The sequence below is a fragment of the Pocillopora damicornis genome, chromosome 9 (genome assembly GCF_964200805.1).
Source record: "Pocillopora damicornis chromosome 9, jaPocDami1.2, whole genome shotgun sequence".
In the NCBI taxonomy this organism is placed as follows: domain Eukaryota; kingdom Metazoa; phylum Cnidaria; class Anthozoa; order Scleractinia; family Pocilloporidae; genus Pocillopora; species Pocillopora damicornis.
Window position 1 is genome coordinate 16753257 of NC_142678.1, and position 15080 is coordinate 16768336.

Consider the following 15080-nt stretch of genomic DNA (forward strand, 5'->3'; position numbering starts at 1 on the left):
ATGGGATGGGATGCGGGATTCATCCCGCGATCTATCCCGAATGTACAACCTCAACATAATAACGCGGCCGAAATGCATCTTGGTTAATTACATTTTGCCCGAGGCGGCTTTAGCAATGGCGGTGCATCATTGGAGAATTATTTAACATTTTTCTCGCTTACCAGATATTTTTTTCTAGTTTTATTAACATTTCAGTGAAGAAAGATCTACCATGGACCCTTCAATAGCAAAGAAAACACAAGATACGTTAGGGAAGGTCATAAAGAAACCTCCTTTAACGGAAAAATTGCTGGGCAAGCCTCCATTCCGGTTTCTTCATGATATTATCACTGAGGTACTCTTGATTACTGTGGCAAAAAGACAGTATTGATATGAGGACTTCCTCTTGATACCTTTGTGATTTCTGCAAAAATTTAGGTGGTGCGGAACACTGGCTTTCTCAAAGGCTTGTACACCGCTGATGAGATGGACTCAGCGAATGTCAAGGTATTAGCAGCTTGCAATTTATAAGGCTTTAGATTTAGTGTGCTCTTCACTGAAAGCGAGAGGGAATATTGTTTATTTTTTATCCTTCTCGTTTCCCATTTTAGGACTAACATCCTAATACTAACAGCTGATTCTCAATTATAGGAAAAAGAAGCCAAGATTCTTTTTCTTCAAAAAGCAATAGACGTCGTAGGTAAGACACCGAGGTCATGTTGTGTGTTGCTAAGAAACAGTCGTAACACTTCGCACAGGTTTTTCGTTTGGCAAAAACACTATATCTAACCATTTAAACCATAAATCATGAAGGTCCATAGACATTTATCAATCCATCGAGGACATTTGATCTTTATACTCGTTATAATCCGACAAAATGCACCATCAGGTGCCTGTTTTGTAGCACGCAAGTGAGCGTGATGAAAAATTATCTTCTATAATTTACTTCTTCAAATTAAATACATTCAATGGAACACTTAAGATTCAGCCGAGTGACTTCAAAATTTTTTTTTTAGGTTTCGATTAGTGCTTTCAAGCCAAATTTCGCTGTTTAATGCAGTCCTGTCCATAAAGAAGTGTTCTTGTGATACCGACTTGTAAACCGAATCCGCACTGAACAGTTACAAAATGAACTTTTGATATTTTTACAGGAACTTTTCGCGAAATCTCATTTAATTGTTATAGAAGAAAAGGCATTCGCCTCACCGATCTGCTATTTGTTTTTGTTTAGTAACAGCCTGATGTGCTTACTTAGAGAAATTGTTCTTGAAAATTAATGATTTCATCGAAGGAAAAAATTCAAATTTAAACCTGTGAACCAAAAATTTAGTTTGTGATTTTAGATGTAATTTGTTGCACCTTTATTGATAACGGCTAGGTTATAAGTAATGTGGTTAAAGGTAACAAAATGGCTACTAAAAAAAGAGATACTTTTCCAGCAGTTGTTTTATACTGGCATATTTTGAATTTATTTTTTATTTTGTAAACTTTCCTAACACTTCACTGTCCAAAATTTGATGTCCTTCTTCTGTGATGCACTTGTTTTAGTCAATAGGATTTAGCAAAAATCATATTTGTTATTACCATTAACATAGCATTGCTGGTTTCATTTTCATGTTCAACATTCACATTTTCACTCAAATAATTTTCAATTAATTTTCATGTAATTTTAAGAGATTGAATTTGTGTGGTGCTTTAATGTATTTATGCCTTTAAGTTGGAAAGGAAGCACAATTTGTTTAACTTGAAAAGAAAAAACTTATATAGAGCATTTAGTAATCAGAGAGAATTAGATTATAATGAGAACTATTGTTCTAGTGATGACACTACAGTTGGTAATGAATTGCAAACTAAACATTGATATTACAAATGGGAAATTTCAAATTGGTGTTATGTAATTCATAAACAATGAAAAAACATCTGATTATCTCTGTTGTCTAATTAAATGGTCACAGGTATGATAACTGGACAGTTGTCAGTACGTCCATCAAAAATTGTGGCAGGCCATGAACCTGAAAAGACAAATGAGTTCCTGCAAGCAATGGGCACGGCAATTTTACACAAGGTAGGCCAGGTTTGTCTTTTTGTCAAACTCAGAAAGCTTTAAACAGTGGAAATATGTCTGGAAAGTTCACCATACTTTCAATTGATCAATCTCATGGATAAGCTGGAATGGTACATTGTAAGCAAACCTCAAATTCACAAAGATTTCCCTTGGACATAATCATATTTAAAAAATATGTTGGATGTTCATGGTTTTCTGAGTTCACAGCAAGGCTTTCTTTACATCTTTTTTCCTAATTTACTCAGAGTTTCAATATATGTAGTTTCAGTAAAACCCTAGTAACGCCAACTTCTCTACCTCAAACACCATGTAACTTGAAGGAGATCTTATTTCCCTTGACCCTATTTTGCAGTCATTTACTCTCAGCTAACTTGATTTTAAGAAATTTAAATTATTTTTTTTATTATTTTATAGAAAAGTAGTACTAGTGCAGTGAAAAAAGTGTTAGCAGGAGAAAAACCAGGAAAAGAACCTAGGTTGGTTTAAAACATTTGTTGTACAAGGGCCTTTTGATGTGAGTTGCATGGCTGATGGCATTAAAATTCAAACTTATCATGATAAATTTTTAACGTAGTTAACAAACTTGGTTTAAAGCTTCTATAGGAACCTCTAAGGAAAATTTTTAACCTAGTGACTGAGATTTTATTGCAAAAGCTGTAATCTTGGCAAATAGGCTAACCACCCTAATTATATGGAAGGAAAAAGGAATTTTGGGAAAGAGATGTATATATAGATAACCCGAGTACACATAGCTTTGAGCTGTGTACACAAATATGATTTTGCCTGTATGATCAACCTGAAGTACTCTGCTTTATTTGCTAATATGGTGCATAAATCATGTTATCTATTGATAACAAAAATTTACATTTTTTCAGTTGAGTTATGAAGATAAAAATGTTTTTCAAATGCTACCCAAACAAGAATGTTATGATTTATGGAGCCAGTAAGGCTCATGATGAAAAGGCACAAAATAACCTATATGTATAAGCTAACCCTTTAACCCCTGAGGGTGATTAGCATCTAATTTCTCATGAAGGCATCACTTCTGAATCAACCTTTAGGCTGTTGAAAATGAAGTAAATTTTTCTAAACTTGAAAAGTTAGTGATTTTTTACTAAATTCTCCTTGTCAGCTCCATAGAAAATTTATAAAAAACAGTATGAAGAATGTACATGTTGATGTTGGGGTATAGAGGCTTGTAAGTAAACAATTCTAGGAGTATTTCCCTCTGGTTTAATTTTCCTTGCCATTCCTATTAATTTCATGATTATCACTTTGGAAAATTTGAGTCAAAAGTTTACATTTAGCAGCAGAAGGCACATCAACCTTAACATAATTGATTATTGAATGTATATTTAAAAAACACTTACTGTGTTTATAACTAGTGATAACAAAAGAAAAGATTCCAGAACTGGAAGTGGAAGCAAGGATAAAGAGAAATCAAAAGAACAAGACAAGGAAAAAAGTAAAGATCGAGACAGAAGTAGAGACAGAGAGAAAGAAGATGACAAAGACAAACATAAACAGGTACTTTTCATTCCTTTTCTGTTGCAAGGTATTTGATGTGACAATGTAGTTGGTTAAGTTCTGATAATAATGGTAGCAGATTTAGCTATGTGTGTACTTAGACAATTATCTTTGTCAGCATAGCTCATTTAAGTGCTGAATGCGGATGTAACAATTATTATCCTCTATGGCAGTATCCTTATATTGATATTCATTGATACTTTCAATGGTTACTTTTTTAATTTACCAAAGAACGAAATACTTATTTATGGTATTATACAAAAATATGTTTTTATGGTATTATAGTCTCCTAATTGACCTTTATTGGCCCAGTTGTTGGTAAACAAAGAAATAGATTACAAGAAAACAAGCTAATATGCTAGTCCTGTGGTCATATACCCCTGAATGGAAACCTTTCAATCATATCTTTTTAAATGGAAGCTTGTTAAGTTCTTCAAAGCATAATTTTGAGGTCAAATCATGCTAAAGGCAAGATAAACTATTTCAAGAAATATCACTCATTACATTCTAAAAGGGTATTTTCAAACATTTTACTTTAATTTTACTTTTAGGGTGACTCTTCCAGAAGGAGGGATAGTTCATCTAATAAAGCAGACAGTTCAGATAAAAAGAAAAGAGATGAATCAGCAAAGAGAGAAAAGCAATCTGACAGAGGGAGAGAAAAAGGAAAAGAAAAGGTGTAGGAAAAAAATAAGAAACTGTTCAAGTGACATGTTTGTGGTCCATTTGACTGGAATTTATCTTAGTTTCTGTAGAGTGAAGCAAATTTTTGAAGCTTCTGTTTTGGATGCTGGAAAACATTGAAGATCAAGTGTTGAGTCAAGACTGTTGACTAAGTTCTGAATGATACCATGAATTAAGTAAACATTGATGTGGAAATCAAATATAAGGGGTTACCACTTTCATTTCAGCAGCTGCAAAGAAAAGATGATGATGTGGATAGTCCTGATGTAGCAACAGCAGCTGCAGTTGATGGTGAATCAGAGGTAACTTGACCACTAACTGACATACAAAACCTCTTTTTTTTAGAAAAAACTGATAATCATCTACAAAGTGGTGACAGAGATTAAAAATTTACCATAAGAAAAATCAGACCTCATAGCAAAATAGTAGTTACCTGTGGGTATTTGTTTGACTGGGTATACCACATACAATGGTATATCCAGTGTCCCATCTGCCATGGACAAAACTTCTTTATCGGGCAAAACTTACTTTTCCATGGCAAATTATATCTTTTCAGATCAGCAACCCTTACTTTTCTGATGCAAATTTTTCTTTTTTAATGGCAAAGTTACACTGACTCGGGACAATCTTAGCTATGGGAAAAACAGGGGAATTAAATAACTAGTTAACCTAGCAACTAGTTAAATAAATTTAATATTACCAAACAGAGGGTGTTAACTTGAATGTTAATTTCGTGAATTTCTTGTTTTTAAAATTAATATTTGGTGATCTTGAGCAGTCTTTTTGGAAGAGGATCTGTTGATTTATTTTTATCTCTTTTCTTGTAGAATGGAGAGGCGCCAGCAAATCGCATTCCAAGACCATCCTCTGCTAAAGGTCAGAGACGCCGACCATCAGGGGAGGGAGAGGGTATGCTTGTGTGTGAAAGAAAACAATATTTATCATATCAGACGAAGTGTTCACAGTGCTGTTAGATTTAAGGGTTATTTCAAAAATGTACTTCTGAGTTGGAAATACACCTTATTGTAATGGACTTTGTTGATTTTGCACCTCAAGTCTTACTTGGACATTGGTGGTACAATAGTTAGAAAAGTCAAACTTATTATGTTTTCAGAATGAACTTAACTGATGAAACAGAGAAAAATGGATATAAAGTGGCTGGTGATCACATTTTCCTTTAGTAGTGTAGTGCACTTGGCTTTGTTAGGGTAGAACATGTTGCTGAAGGTAGAAACTGCATTCCAAAGGAGCCCATTTAAGGATATGCTTAGAGTTTTTCTTAATCAGTTATATTCGTCTGCTTTTGGAAAAAAACAAAATAGTCGTGACACGAAAATGTGGTCCCATGGTGTATAATATTTATTGGTCTTTTGTATTAGCCGTGAAGTAACAGTTTAAGTTGCTGTCAGTGACTACTTTTTTTGTGCCCAATCATTAATATTTATAATTTGTGTTTCAGATCTTCAAGATAGTGAAAGTGATGGTAGGTAGTGGCAGAGATGTGCAATGATGTGTATTAAATTGTTATCTTTGATTACCGGAAACAGAAAGTTTTCCATTTTCTGGGTGGACTGCTTTGAGAGTGGCATTTTTTGTACAATATTTATCTAGAGTTTGCTCTTTAACAATAATTTTTTGTTGTTGATATACCACTGAAACTGCTGGTAGTTCATATATTTATTGTGGGATGGCTGACAAAATAGCCATGATTTTGACAATGTGGGTTTTATATTCCTACCTCTTGGAGAAAACTGATTTCAAAAATTGAAATGGTGGGGTTTTTTTATCAGTATTCTATCAGCAAACTTCTTCAGAAGGAATCCCAAAATGCTGAGTCAAGAAGAGTACCTCAGGAACTTTCATCTCTTTACTTTATGTGAAGAAGTTGTATATACTGATAGCACCAAGATCAACTAAACATAGTTTTTGGTTCATAACCAATTTTCTTTGTTTCCTTTAGGTGCAAATACAGATGAACAACCCAGACCAACTGAGCAAATGAATGGGGTATTACATGATGAAGACCTCCCTCCTCAAGTTATAAAAAGGTATGAAAGAAGAGAGGTTTACCGGTACCCTTACCTACCTGCATCTGTTTAGTTAGGAGAATGGTTTTGTTACTCAGGCTAAATGTGACCTTTATGGATTGTTTTGATTACAAAAAACAGAAGTTAGAATTATTTACCAAACCAATTTGATGCTTTGATTAAGATCAATTCCACACTGAAATGAGAGAGTCATGCCCCCTTCAAACTTTTTGGTGAAGGCTAGAGCTCTATGCTCTGCCCCTTTGTGGTCAGAGTTACCTTTAAATGATTCTTTTTTAGCTTGTTTGTTCTACAATGCTATATTACTGAGATTGCTTAACATCAAATTTCTTTCTAATGAACAGTCGTAGTATGGCAAGACCAAGCAGTGCAAGGCCTGCCCCACCTAAGATAAAAAAGCAACAAGAGGACCTTGAAGAGCAAATAGCCAGGTATAATGGTCTGCTTTTATTGATATCAGTAATTAATTATTTCAAGAACCACAAATTTAAAAAGAAGGCACTGGCTTGTTGACTTTGTTGTGCTGCAAAACAAAAGCATTTTGTGTTGCTATGATTGTAACCTTTCAACAAGAGGACAATTTGCAAAGAAGGCTGCTGAGAACTCAGTTTTTTGCCTGAATTTTTCATGATTTTTTATTATAAACTGATGATAAGAAGACCATCCAAAATCAAACCTCTTGAGAACATGAGTTTTTTCGTGGTAAACCAATTTCAAGCTAGCAGAATAAAGGTCCTCAGAACAGGTTTTTTGAAAAAGTTTAAAAAATATCTGTATGCAGGGCTTTTGTCAGTGTTTTAGGGTCCTAGTTTTCTTTCAAAAAGTACCAGAATTCATAAAAAGAAAAGAAGGGAACCTGCTCACAAGAAGGAAGCATCTATGTCTGGGCATGTCTTTGCTGTTACAACATCTATAATTCAACCTCAAACTGTATCACTGTTTTAATAGGATTCATTTGTTTTTGAGCTTGTAAAGTTAACCAGTGGCAAACTTTTCTTTGTTGTAGAATTGGGTCTGGGAAACAAGTTGCCAGTGTTATTGTGGATGATGGCAAAGAACATGATGATGAGGATGATACCTTTGTAGTTGAAGATGCACATGCAGTCCAAAATGATGTAGATGTGGTGAGTGGTTAACTCCCATGATTTGACGAGTAATTCTCTTCTCTAGCTATCAGACATCTTTGTACAGTGGAACCCCCCTAACTGGTTAACTTGAAACCCCCCCCCCCCCCGATCCATTTTCCCTTAACCCATTTTTTCAGTCATTTACTATCCGCTTACCATAACCACTGCTAACTCAAACCATCTTTTGTTTTCCTTGGGAATTCCAGTTAGTGCAGTTCTACTGTATCTTCATGTACACAATCAAACATGTCACACCTTATATTGCATAATAATAAACTGCAAGGGAGGCTTTTGTAAGGGCATTTTTGCATGCATTTCTTAAACTCATTGAAGCAAAGATGTGGTTGCATATGGAAGTGGCCTTTTTTTTTCAGTCACCAGGCTCTTACTTCAATAAATTATGGTATTGTCTTATTTTCTCAGGCTCCTACAGGAGAAGTAGCTGAAGATGATGGTGAACACGGTAATTATTTTCATATGTACTGATTATTTATCTATGGTTATTGTTGTTGTTTTTGGAGATGAAATTTTTCCTCTTGTACTCATCATCCTTCCTTTTTATCTTCCATCATGACACTAAAATAGAATAAAATGAAAGTTCAAATGAGGGTTATGACTATTCCCTCGATTAATATTAAGAAAAAACAAGCTCGCTTGGGTCCAGGGATCGATTATCTTACAGAAGCTCCGATGAGTGACCAAGATATAATTTCTACTTGCAATATCAATGCAAGATCAAGGAGAATTACTATTGAGAACTTAGAAGTGAAAGGGCGGATCGTTTGGAGTTTTATCCGTGTCTATAATGGCACTAAAAAAACCATTGTCTAAGAGTGACGAGAGAGTTTCCTTTCCTTTCAGGGGGCCTTGTTAGAAAAATTCTTGAAACAAAGAAAGAGCTTGAAGGAGGTCGAAACCAAGAAACAAGACCAAAACAGGTGAGTGACTGTTTGTTATGAACGTGTCCTTGTGTAAGAGTCATTTATATCTGAAAGTTGGTAGAAATGAATCTTTTTCCCTCAATTCACGAGGAAAGAAAATGTGAATAGGACCTTCTTACGATGCCGTCAAAACTTACAGTTCATTCGCTGAGTCTTGCCTTATTTTGAGTGTGACAAGTACAATACATTTGCAACCTAGTAGAGGAATTATTTTACCTGTTGAATTTCCAAGATTTACGAGCGATTTTAGGCGGTGACAAGAAATATTTCAAATGGCAAAAATTATCAGTTACCGCCTGAAAAGGAGAACACTGCATTCCTTTGTGTATTGGAGAGACCACCTGAAAATCAGTAACTGTCCAAAACTCAGTTTGATTTAATTTTCTGTTTGGTAGGAAAGACAAGCTCCTATTATATCAGACGCTGCAAGGAAAAAAGAAAGGGAACTTGCGCAAAAGGAGGTAAGAGCAACGTAACCAAGATATCAAGTATCTCCATTCGCGATATTCTTCTTTCTGTGTTCGATTTAAATTGCATATTTCTTTTAACAGATAGAAAAACTCAGAACTAGTATTCAGACATTGACGAGAAGCGCAAATCCATTAGGAAAAATTATGGACTATATTCAGGTAAGGGGTACTTTAGCAGCATCAACTAAGCAAAGGTCTCAATAACTTTTTTTTTCCATAAGTGGCTGCCGATAGTGGAATAAGTGGCTGTTCCCTCCAAGGGGGGTTTGGGGGCATGCTAAAGACGGCGATACACTGTGATTCACTGCAATACACTGCCGATTTCTGGAACTGCAACTATGTTAGTCCCTATCACTCCAAAAATCTAATTATCAATTCTCCCCAATCCTCTTCACCATCGCATTTCATATAATTTTTAGTTGAGAATTTGGTTGGTTGATACTGGTATTGTTCTTTTCTTGTCGTCGCCTTTCTGTTAAAATATATTTGACATTGTAGGGAGAAATTCGTTTTTGTTCACTTCTGGGAGTGAGAGGGTTAATCATGGAAGGAAAAAAAGAAAGGAACTGTACATAAATCTGCTGTAGTTTTAATGCCTGGAATGGTATTCAGTCGAACCTCTGCCAACGTCTTTTTTCCTTACAAGGGTCACTGTTTTCTTTTTGACCAGCTGGGAGGTTCTATTTTCCAAAGGTGGCCGTTGTGGAAAAGCTGGCTTTTTTCAAATTTTTTTGTATTATTTTTGATAACAGGAAGATATGGATAGTATGCAAAAGGAGTTGGATCTGTGGAGACGGGAAAATAAGGAGCATGAAATAGCGTTAAGAAGAGAGGATAGGTAACATAAATCTCTTTACTCCTGAGGTTTTTTCCTAGTCTGTCGTCACATTGTTGTCTGTTGTGTTCTGAAGAGAATCGCCATAGCCTTTTTCCACCTTCGTGACCGACTGAATTTATGGTCTCTCTTCGCTCAAATTTGGCATCTTTCAATCTTTTTTCATGCTTTCTTTTCACAGCATAACAGAAAATGAGATCGCACCCTTAAAATCACAGCTAGATGAACTTGACACTGAAATAACAGAAATGGTAAGCTATCGATTTTGTGTACGAGTCGAGTAAGTTTGAGATTATAGATATTTGAGACCCTACAATCTCGTGCCAAGTATATATTGATTCTTTTCTTTTCGTTTTCTATCCCAGGTCGATAGGATAAGCACAGTAAAGTGTAATATCTTGAGAAATGACGAAAAAGTACAGAAAATGCTCTCCAGTGTATCATTAACATCCAGATGAAAAGGACTGCTCTGGTGCGGTGCTTGTAAAAATGTAAATTATCTCTTGTAAACGGCGGATAGACGTTCAGTGTACAAAGGAGCTCTCGACCCGGGTATTTATTTTATCGAGCAACGAAAAATACACAACCAAGAGATGGATTATAGGAGAGTGTGAGAGTGTTTGTGCTCTTAGAAAGTCTCTCATTCATTTAAGTGAAGAGAAATCTCCGTTAAAAATACACACTAATTCGCCGGAGGGAAATTGTGCCTTTATCTAGTTGCGGAAAAATCCCATTTTACGCCTACAATTGCCAGCAACCAGACCACAGTTGTTAAACCACATAGCTAAAGTTTACATCTAGAAAAGCAACCACCAGAAGAACCACTCTCGAGTACGATTTTTGGATTTTATTTGGTACTTTACAACACTCCGACGCAATAATTACTAAAGCTTTTACACAAATTACTGTTTAGATATGTTTATCTTTTCTTTTGTTGGAAATTTAATATATATTGAACCTTATCACTATTCTGTTACCCGTTCTTTTTTTATGCATAGAAAAAAGATTGCTTCAAAATGTCTGTCGAATTACGGCAACCCAGTCAAATCGAAGACTGTCGACATTTTTTTAGTGGAAAATGGCGTGATTAAAGTTTGCAAAGGCAATTCCGGTGGTGAGAACGCTATCTTGAAAAGGGTTCATATTTTACCATTTAAAAAAAGTGAAGAACAGAAGTACTGTGACTGTTATTTTCCTTTCATTCGCAATTTTGTCTTCTTTTCTTTGGAGGGGGGGGGTTGGGTAAAAGAGGAGTACCAGACAGTGAGTTTCGTGAACAGTTTTATATCCACCAAGGTATTCGTGACAAATTGAAGCAATCTTCTTTTAATGCTTACGGTTTGTTATATCAGTCTTTCGTTGTGAAGAAAGGGGAGAGTCTTTCATTAATAATGAGAAATGACGACCTAATGAAAATCCCTTTTCTGTATGTTATGTTTGTATTTGATCCATTTCTGGTCGTCTTCATTAAAGGAACGTTTTCCTCCTGTTTAATATAACAAGATCATCCTCTCGCTGCTAAAGACATGAAAATTTAAGACTTAACAACTCATTTTGTACAGAGTATATAAATAATTACCAAGTAATAAATTACTTGTTACTTAACTCCTAATAGCGAAGTTACCTTCTACATTCTCTCTTTATACCATTGCCATTTTAATACCTTCTGTGAGGAGATACTAACATTAAGTTAATGCTCAATCTCCACCATACAGGAGTATGTATTGAAATTCGATATTTATGGTCGTGTGAAGAATTAAAGTGGCGATGTTTCAATATAATGACTACAGTGCTGTTTATCTACCCAAAGTAATGATTAACGTGCATTGTCAAGGGCAATGAGCCAAATTACAATTTTGTCAGTCATATTTAGGGATACAGAGAATCAGCCTCTTAAGAGCGGTTCGTAATATTACGTGTCGAAAAACTAAACCAAAGTCATCCTAAAGGCCCACCAGATCAAAGGTTAACATGAGAACTTACAGTAATATCAGGCCTGCTGCGCGAAACGTATTTACGGGTCACAGGCGTCCGCTGAATAATTCTTGAAATAGCGACCTGTGACCCATGGTCAGTGACCCGCCACTCGTACTCGCTATCCGTGACCCGCGATCCGCCTCTCGTGACCAGTGAGCTGCGTATTACACCCACCGCTTGGACCCAAGCATCGATTGTATTAAGGCTTATATGTTGACTTAACATATGAACTCTTAGAGAATTATGTGAATGCAAAAAGATGCGAACGAGGGGTAGGGAAATCGAATTTAGGACCTTCATCAACACAAGACCTCAGTACTTCGGGAATTCGTCGGCATCGATCGGAAATTTCTTGGGCACGAAGATTTAAGTCGGTTCCTTTTAACCAATATGGCGGACAGCGTTCTAACAAGTTGGCCAGTGATACTGAACAGATCACTCGAAAACAGCGACATTCACCGACTTCTGATGCAATATCATAAAGTTCGGGGTAATCATAAATCAGAATGAACTTAAGTTTTTTTAATTTTACATTCCAAATAGACACCCACTGTAAGTTATATATCGAAAATCTTATAGTTACAGACACAACGGGCCATGGAGTGATAATTTTTCCACTCTCTTCCGTCGCCTTCATGATTATGCCTTTGGACCAGGTACTGACGGAGAACCAGGAAAAGCATTTAATTAACGAAGATACCATAGAGAGGTATAACCAAACGTTCCGAAGTTTTGCCTTACCCTTAATAATTGAACTAAAATAACTGCAACATCTTAACGCGAGCTTATTGAATTCAGAATTTTATTTTCACTGAGTTACTGTCTTAAATTATAATCATTTTTTCCTTAGGATACACAAACTAAACCAGTTACATCGTAAAGCCTATGTTATTCTTGTGGCTGCTTTTATGGGGCCTGAACAAATAAAAGCTTGGACAGCCTTGCAAAGCAGGTGAAAGTTTACGAAGTATAGACACAATTCTGGTCACCAAAAAATAATTACGTTGAATAACACTATGTTCAGCCAAAATTATAACATACGACACCAACAAATGCATCAAGACACTTCAAAAGGTGTTTTCCCCATAAACTAAATACCTTTAAATGGGAAAAAAAAATTCGTGACGTTAAGTTTCGTTTTCCTACTCCAAGCTTGTTTCACTCAGGGCTAGACCCCGAAGAAAACTTTACATAGTTAACAACTATTTTCCAAAATGGAGGTTGCTTGTGGTGGATATCTACCAAGTCATGAAGTGGCAAGGGAAATCTCCACTGCTAGCCACTGACACTGAGGTGAATACTTAAACAGTGAGATAATATGACACAAAAAGATAATTTTCACTCATTTATGCCTGCAGTGATTATAATATTTTAAGAGGGGGGGGGGTAATAGCAAGGACATTAGGAGTTTGAGTAGCCAATCAGAGCCTGCCTTCATTGCTCCCCACTTTTTAAGTATATACTAGCAAATATTAATTTTGATTTCTGGTTTCAAAACTCAAATTTAAGGCACTGTGCACCCACCTCACAATGGTGTAAATCCATATTGGTGAGTTGTGGGTATGCAAAACCCAACTTCAAGAAAAATTTTCAGGCATGGCAAAAATTTTGTCAAATCCTGACCATGTGGGAACCTCATACAATCTACAGTAACTATAATATTACTAGATTCTTAGGAACAAGTTCAAGGTTTATTCCTGCCCACAGTGCCAAAGAATGCTTTGAATGCATGATGACTATTTCTAAGGTGTGTAAGATAAGCTTCAGAAGATAAAATATTTCTTTGTTAAATAGATGACTCAAATGATGTCTACCTGGCATGAGGTAAACTTGCACTACATTTAGCCTTGGTTTCTCTCTGTGCTCTTGGTCACATAGGGCCATCATCATCAGTCAGAGACCATCACCTCTTTACTTTCACTATTAATTGATGAGTCAGTTGGAAATTACATGGAAGACAGCTGTCAGTTAACCTCTTGCTGCCAACCCCACAGGGAAGTCCTGTGCCAACATACATTGATTTATAATATTTAAGAATTCTAACTTGTTTTGAGACTGAGAGCCAGGTTAATTTGCTTATCCAGCGCTGCAGATTATGTTGTTACTCTCTAACCTTGAACAAACTGAGTATGTCATGTAGGCACACAAACTGCAAATTGCATGGTGTACTTAGTACATCATGCCAATAGGGTAGAGGTTGAAAATTGACAGCAATAGTGAAATGTCTGTCAACTATTAAGCAACATCTGGTCTACTATCAACCTATATGTTAACAAGGCTACCTATATTACATTGACCCTGTTCCCAGGTCTCTCCCTTCTTTGAGGAAATGGGACCCCAGGAACAAAGTTGATATTGGACCTGATCTTGTATTTTCACTTGTACTGATAGAGTGTAAATCCATCATAGACAGACATTGCTTCAGCTGACCAAGGTTCTTCCTCTGCTGTTTCTATCAGAGCCTAGACCTTGATCCTCTGAGGCAGAGGGTGCACGAGGCTTTATTTCAGAAACAGAGTCTGGTTAATCAAACCTAAAGCTGACCATTGGGCCACTGAACAGGCACCTGCTAAAGCCTGAGTGCAGTTGAACCAACAATGTTTTGAATTGTAGAAGTGATTGTTTATAAAAACTTTGTCTATATCTAAGAACTGTTTTTTTGTATCTAGGTTACTAGTAAGCCCATGGTAGGAATGATCCAAGAAAGAATGAAGAGGCTCCAAGAGTCCACAATCAATGACAACATTGTTCTTGGTGCCCTAGCTACTATAGGTCTAAGTAATCATGGTATCCTTTGGTTAAAAGCTTGTCTCCTTACAATGGAACTTTTTCCTCATTCTTTGTCTCCCTCTATACTGTTAAATCAAGAAGAACTTTGAATAAGCAATGGTGATAAACAGAGTGAGTTATTAGGTCTTGTTTTCCCTTGAAGTTTCCTTAACTACACATCTTAAGAATGCTTGGTGCTGCAGGATGGTTGCAAGAATGTAACCAAGGTGTCACAGGCTACCAAGGAAGAGTTGTTAGACTGTAGTTTGGACCAACACACTGCTCAGAAAATTATCAACTTCTTTGAAAAAGACTGCATACAGATTTAACTTTACTGACTTGAAGTCTTTATTGCATAATCTAAATTTGGGTGAAAACCCATTCAAACCACTTCCATGTAAAACTATTTCTAAAAACACTTTGTTTGTTAAATAATGACTTTCCTATGAAGTCAGTGATATCACAGTCAGATTAAAAATTGATATTAAACACCTCAGTAAATAAACCAGTACAGTTCCCATTGAAAATGCAATGTATCAACAAAAAAAAAATTTCCTTTAAACCAAACACTGTTAATGCTGAAAGTGTGATTATGGGGAATATATGTAGGATTTGACAAGAGTGCTATACGAACTGAATTATTCTTTAGCTCCATTCA

General features: G+C 35.9%; 2 protein-coding genes across 3 annotated transcripts; both read left to right on the plus strand.

The window, feature by feature from the left end:
• The first annotated feature begins 72 nt into the window (after window positions 1-72).
• LOC113672461 (intraflagellar transport protein 54) lies at window positions 73-11460 on the plus strand. Of its 2 annotated transcripts, none has more exons than XM_027188746.2 (20): window positions 73-334; window positions 418-486; window positions 631-679; window positions 1935-2044; window positions 2459-2520; window positions 3430-3571; window positions 4123-4248; window positions 4483-4557; window positions 5083-5164; window positions 5715-5738; window positions 6216-6303; window positions 6648-6734; window positions 7310-7427; window positions 7854-7893; window positions 8292-8368; window positions 8767-8832; window positions 8923-9000; window positions 9594-9679; window positions 9858-9927; window positions 10042-11460. In XM_027188746.2, exons 1-20 carry the CDS (start codon window positions 212-214, stop codon window positions 10132-10134), a joined length of 1665 nt encoding a protein of 554 aa, XP_027044547.2. In that variant the 5' UTR covers window positions 73-211; the 3' UTR covers window positions 10135-11460. The 2 variants fall into 2 exon arrangements, with proteins under 2 accessions (XP_027044547.2, XP_027044549.2); XM_027188748.2 differs by having other exon boundaries at window positions 5083-5131.
• A 451-nt stretch (window positions 11461-11911) lies between these two features.
• Window positions 11912-14940, plus strand: LOC113672452 (protein SPO16 homolog). The gene is made up of 6 exons (XM_027188731.2): window positions 11912-12143; window positions 12233-12362; window positions 12504-12605; window positions 13322-13400; window positions 14323-14440; window positions 14609-14940. The coding sequence occupies exons 1-6, from the start codon at window positions 12044-12046 to the stop codon at window positions 14749-14751; spliced, it is 672 nt and encodes a 223-aa protein (XP_027044532.2). The 5' UTR covers window positions 11912-12043; the 3' UTR covers window positions 14752-14940.
• The last annotated feature ends 140 nt before the right edge of the window (window positions 14941-15080 follow it).

Excerpts from the sequence above, each read along its gene's own strand:
- LOC113672461 (XM_027188746.2), top strand. The coding sequence starts at position 212 with ATGGACCCTTCAATAGCAAAGAAAACACAAGATACGTTAGGGAAGGTC. Across the intron at positions 4,558-5,082 it reads CAGTTGATGGTGAATCAGAG|AATGGAGAGGCGCCAGCAAA; the intron begins GTAACTTGACCA and ends CTTTTCTTGTAG. Across the intron at positions 7,894-8,291 it reads TGAAGATGATGGTGAACACG|GGGGCCTTGTTAGAAAAATT; the intron begins GTAATTATTTTC and ends CTTTCCTTTCAG.
- LOC113672452 (XM_027188731.2), top strand. The coding sequence starts at position 12,044 with ATGGCGGACAGCGTTCTAACAAGTTGGCCAGTGATACTGAACAGATCA. Across the intron at positions 12,606-13,321 it reads TGGACAGCCTTGCAAAGCAG|ATTCTTAGGAACAAGTTCAA; the intron begins GTGAAAGTTTAC and ends TAATATTACTAG. Across the intron at positions 14,441-14,608 it reads TATAGGTCTAAGTAATCATG|AATGCTTGGTGCTGCAGGAT; the intron begins GTATCCTTTGGT and ends ACACATCTTAAG.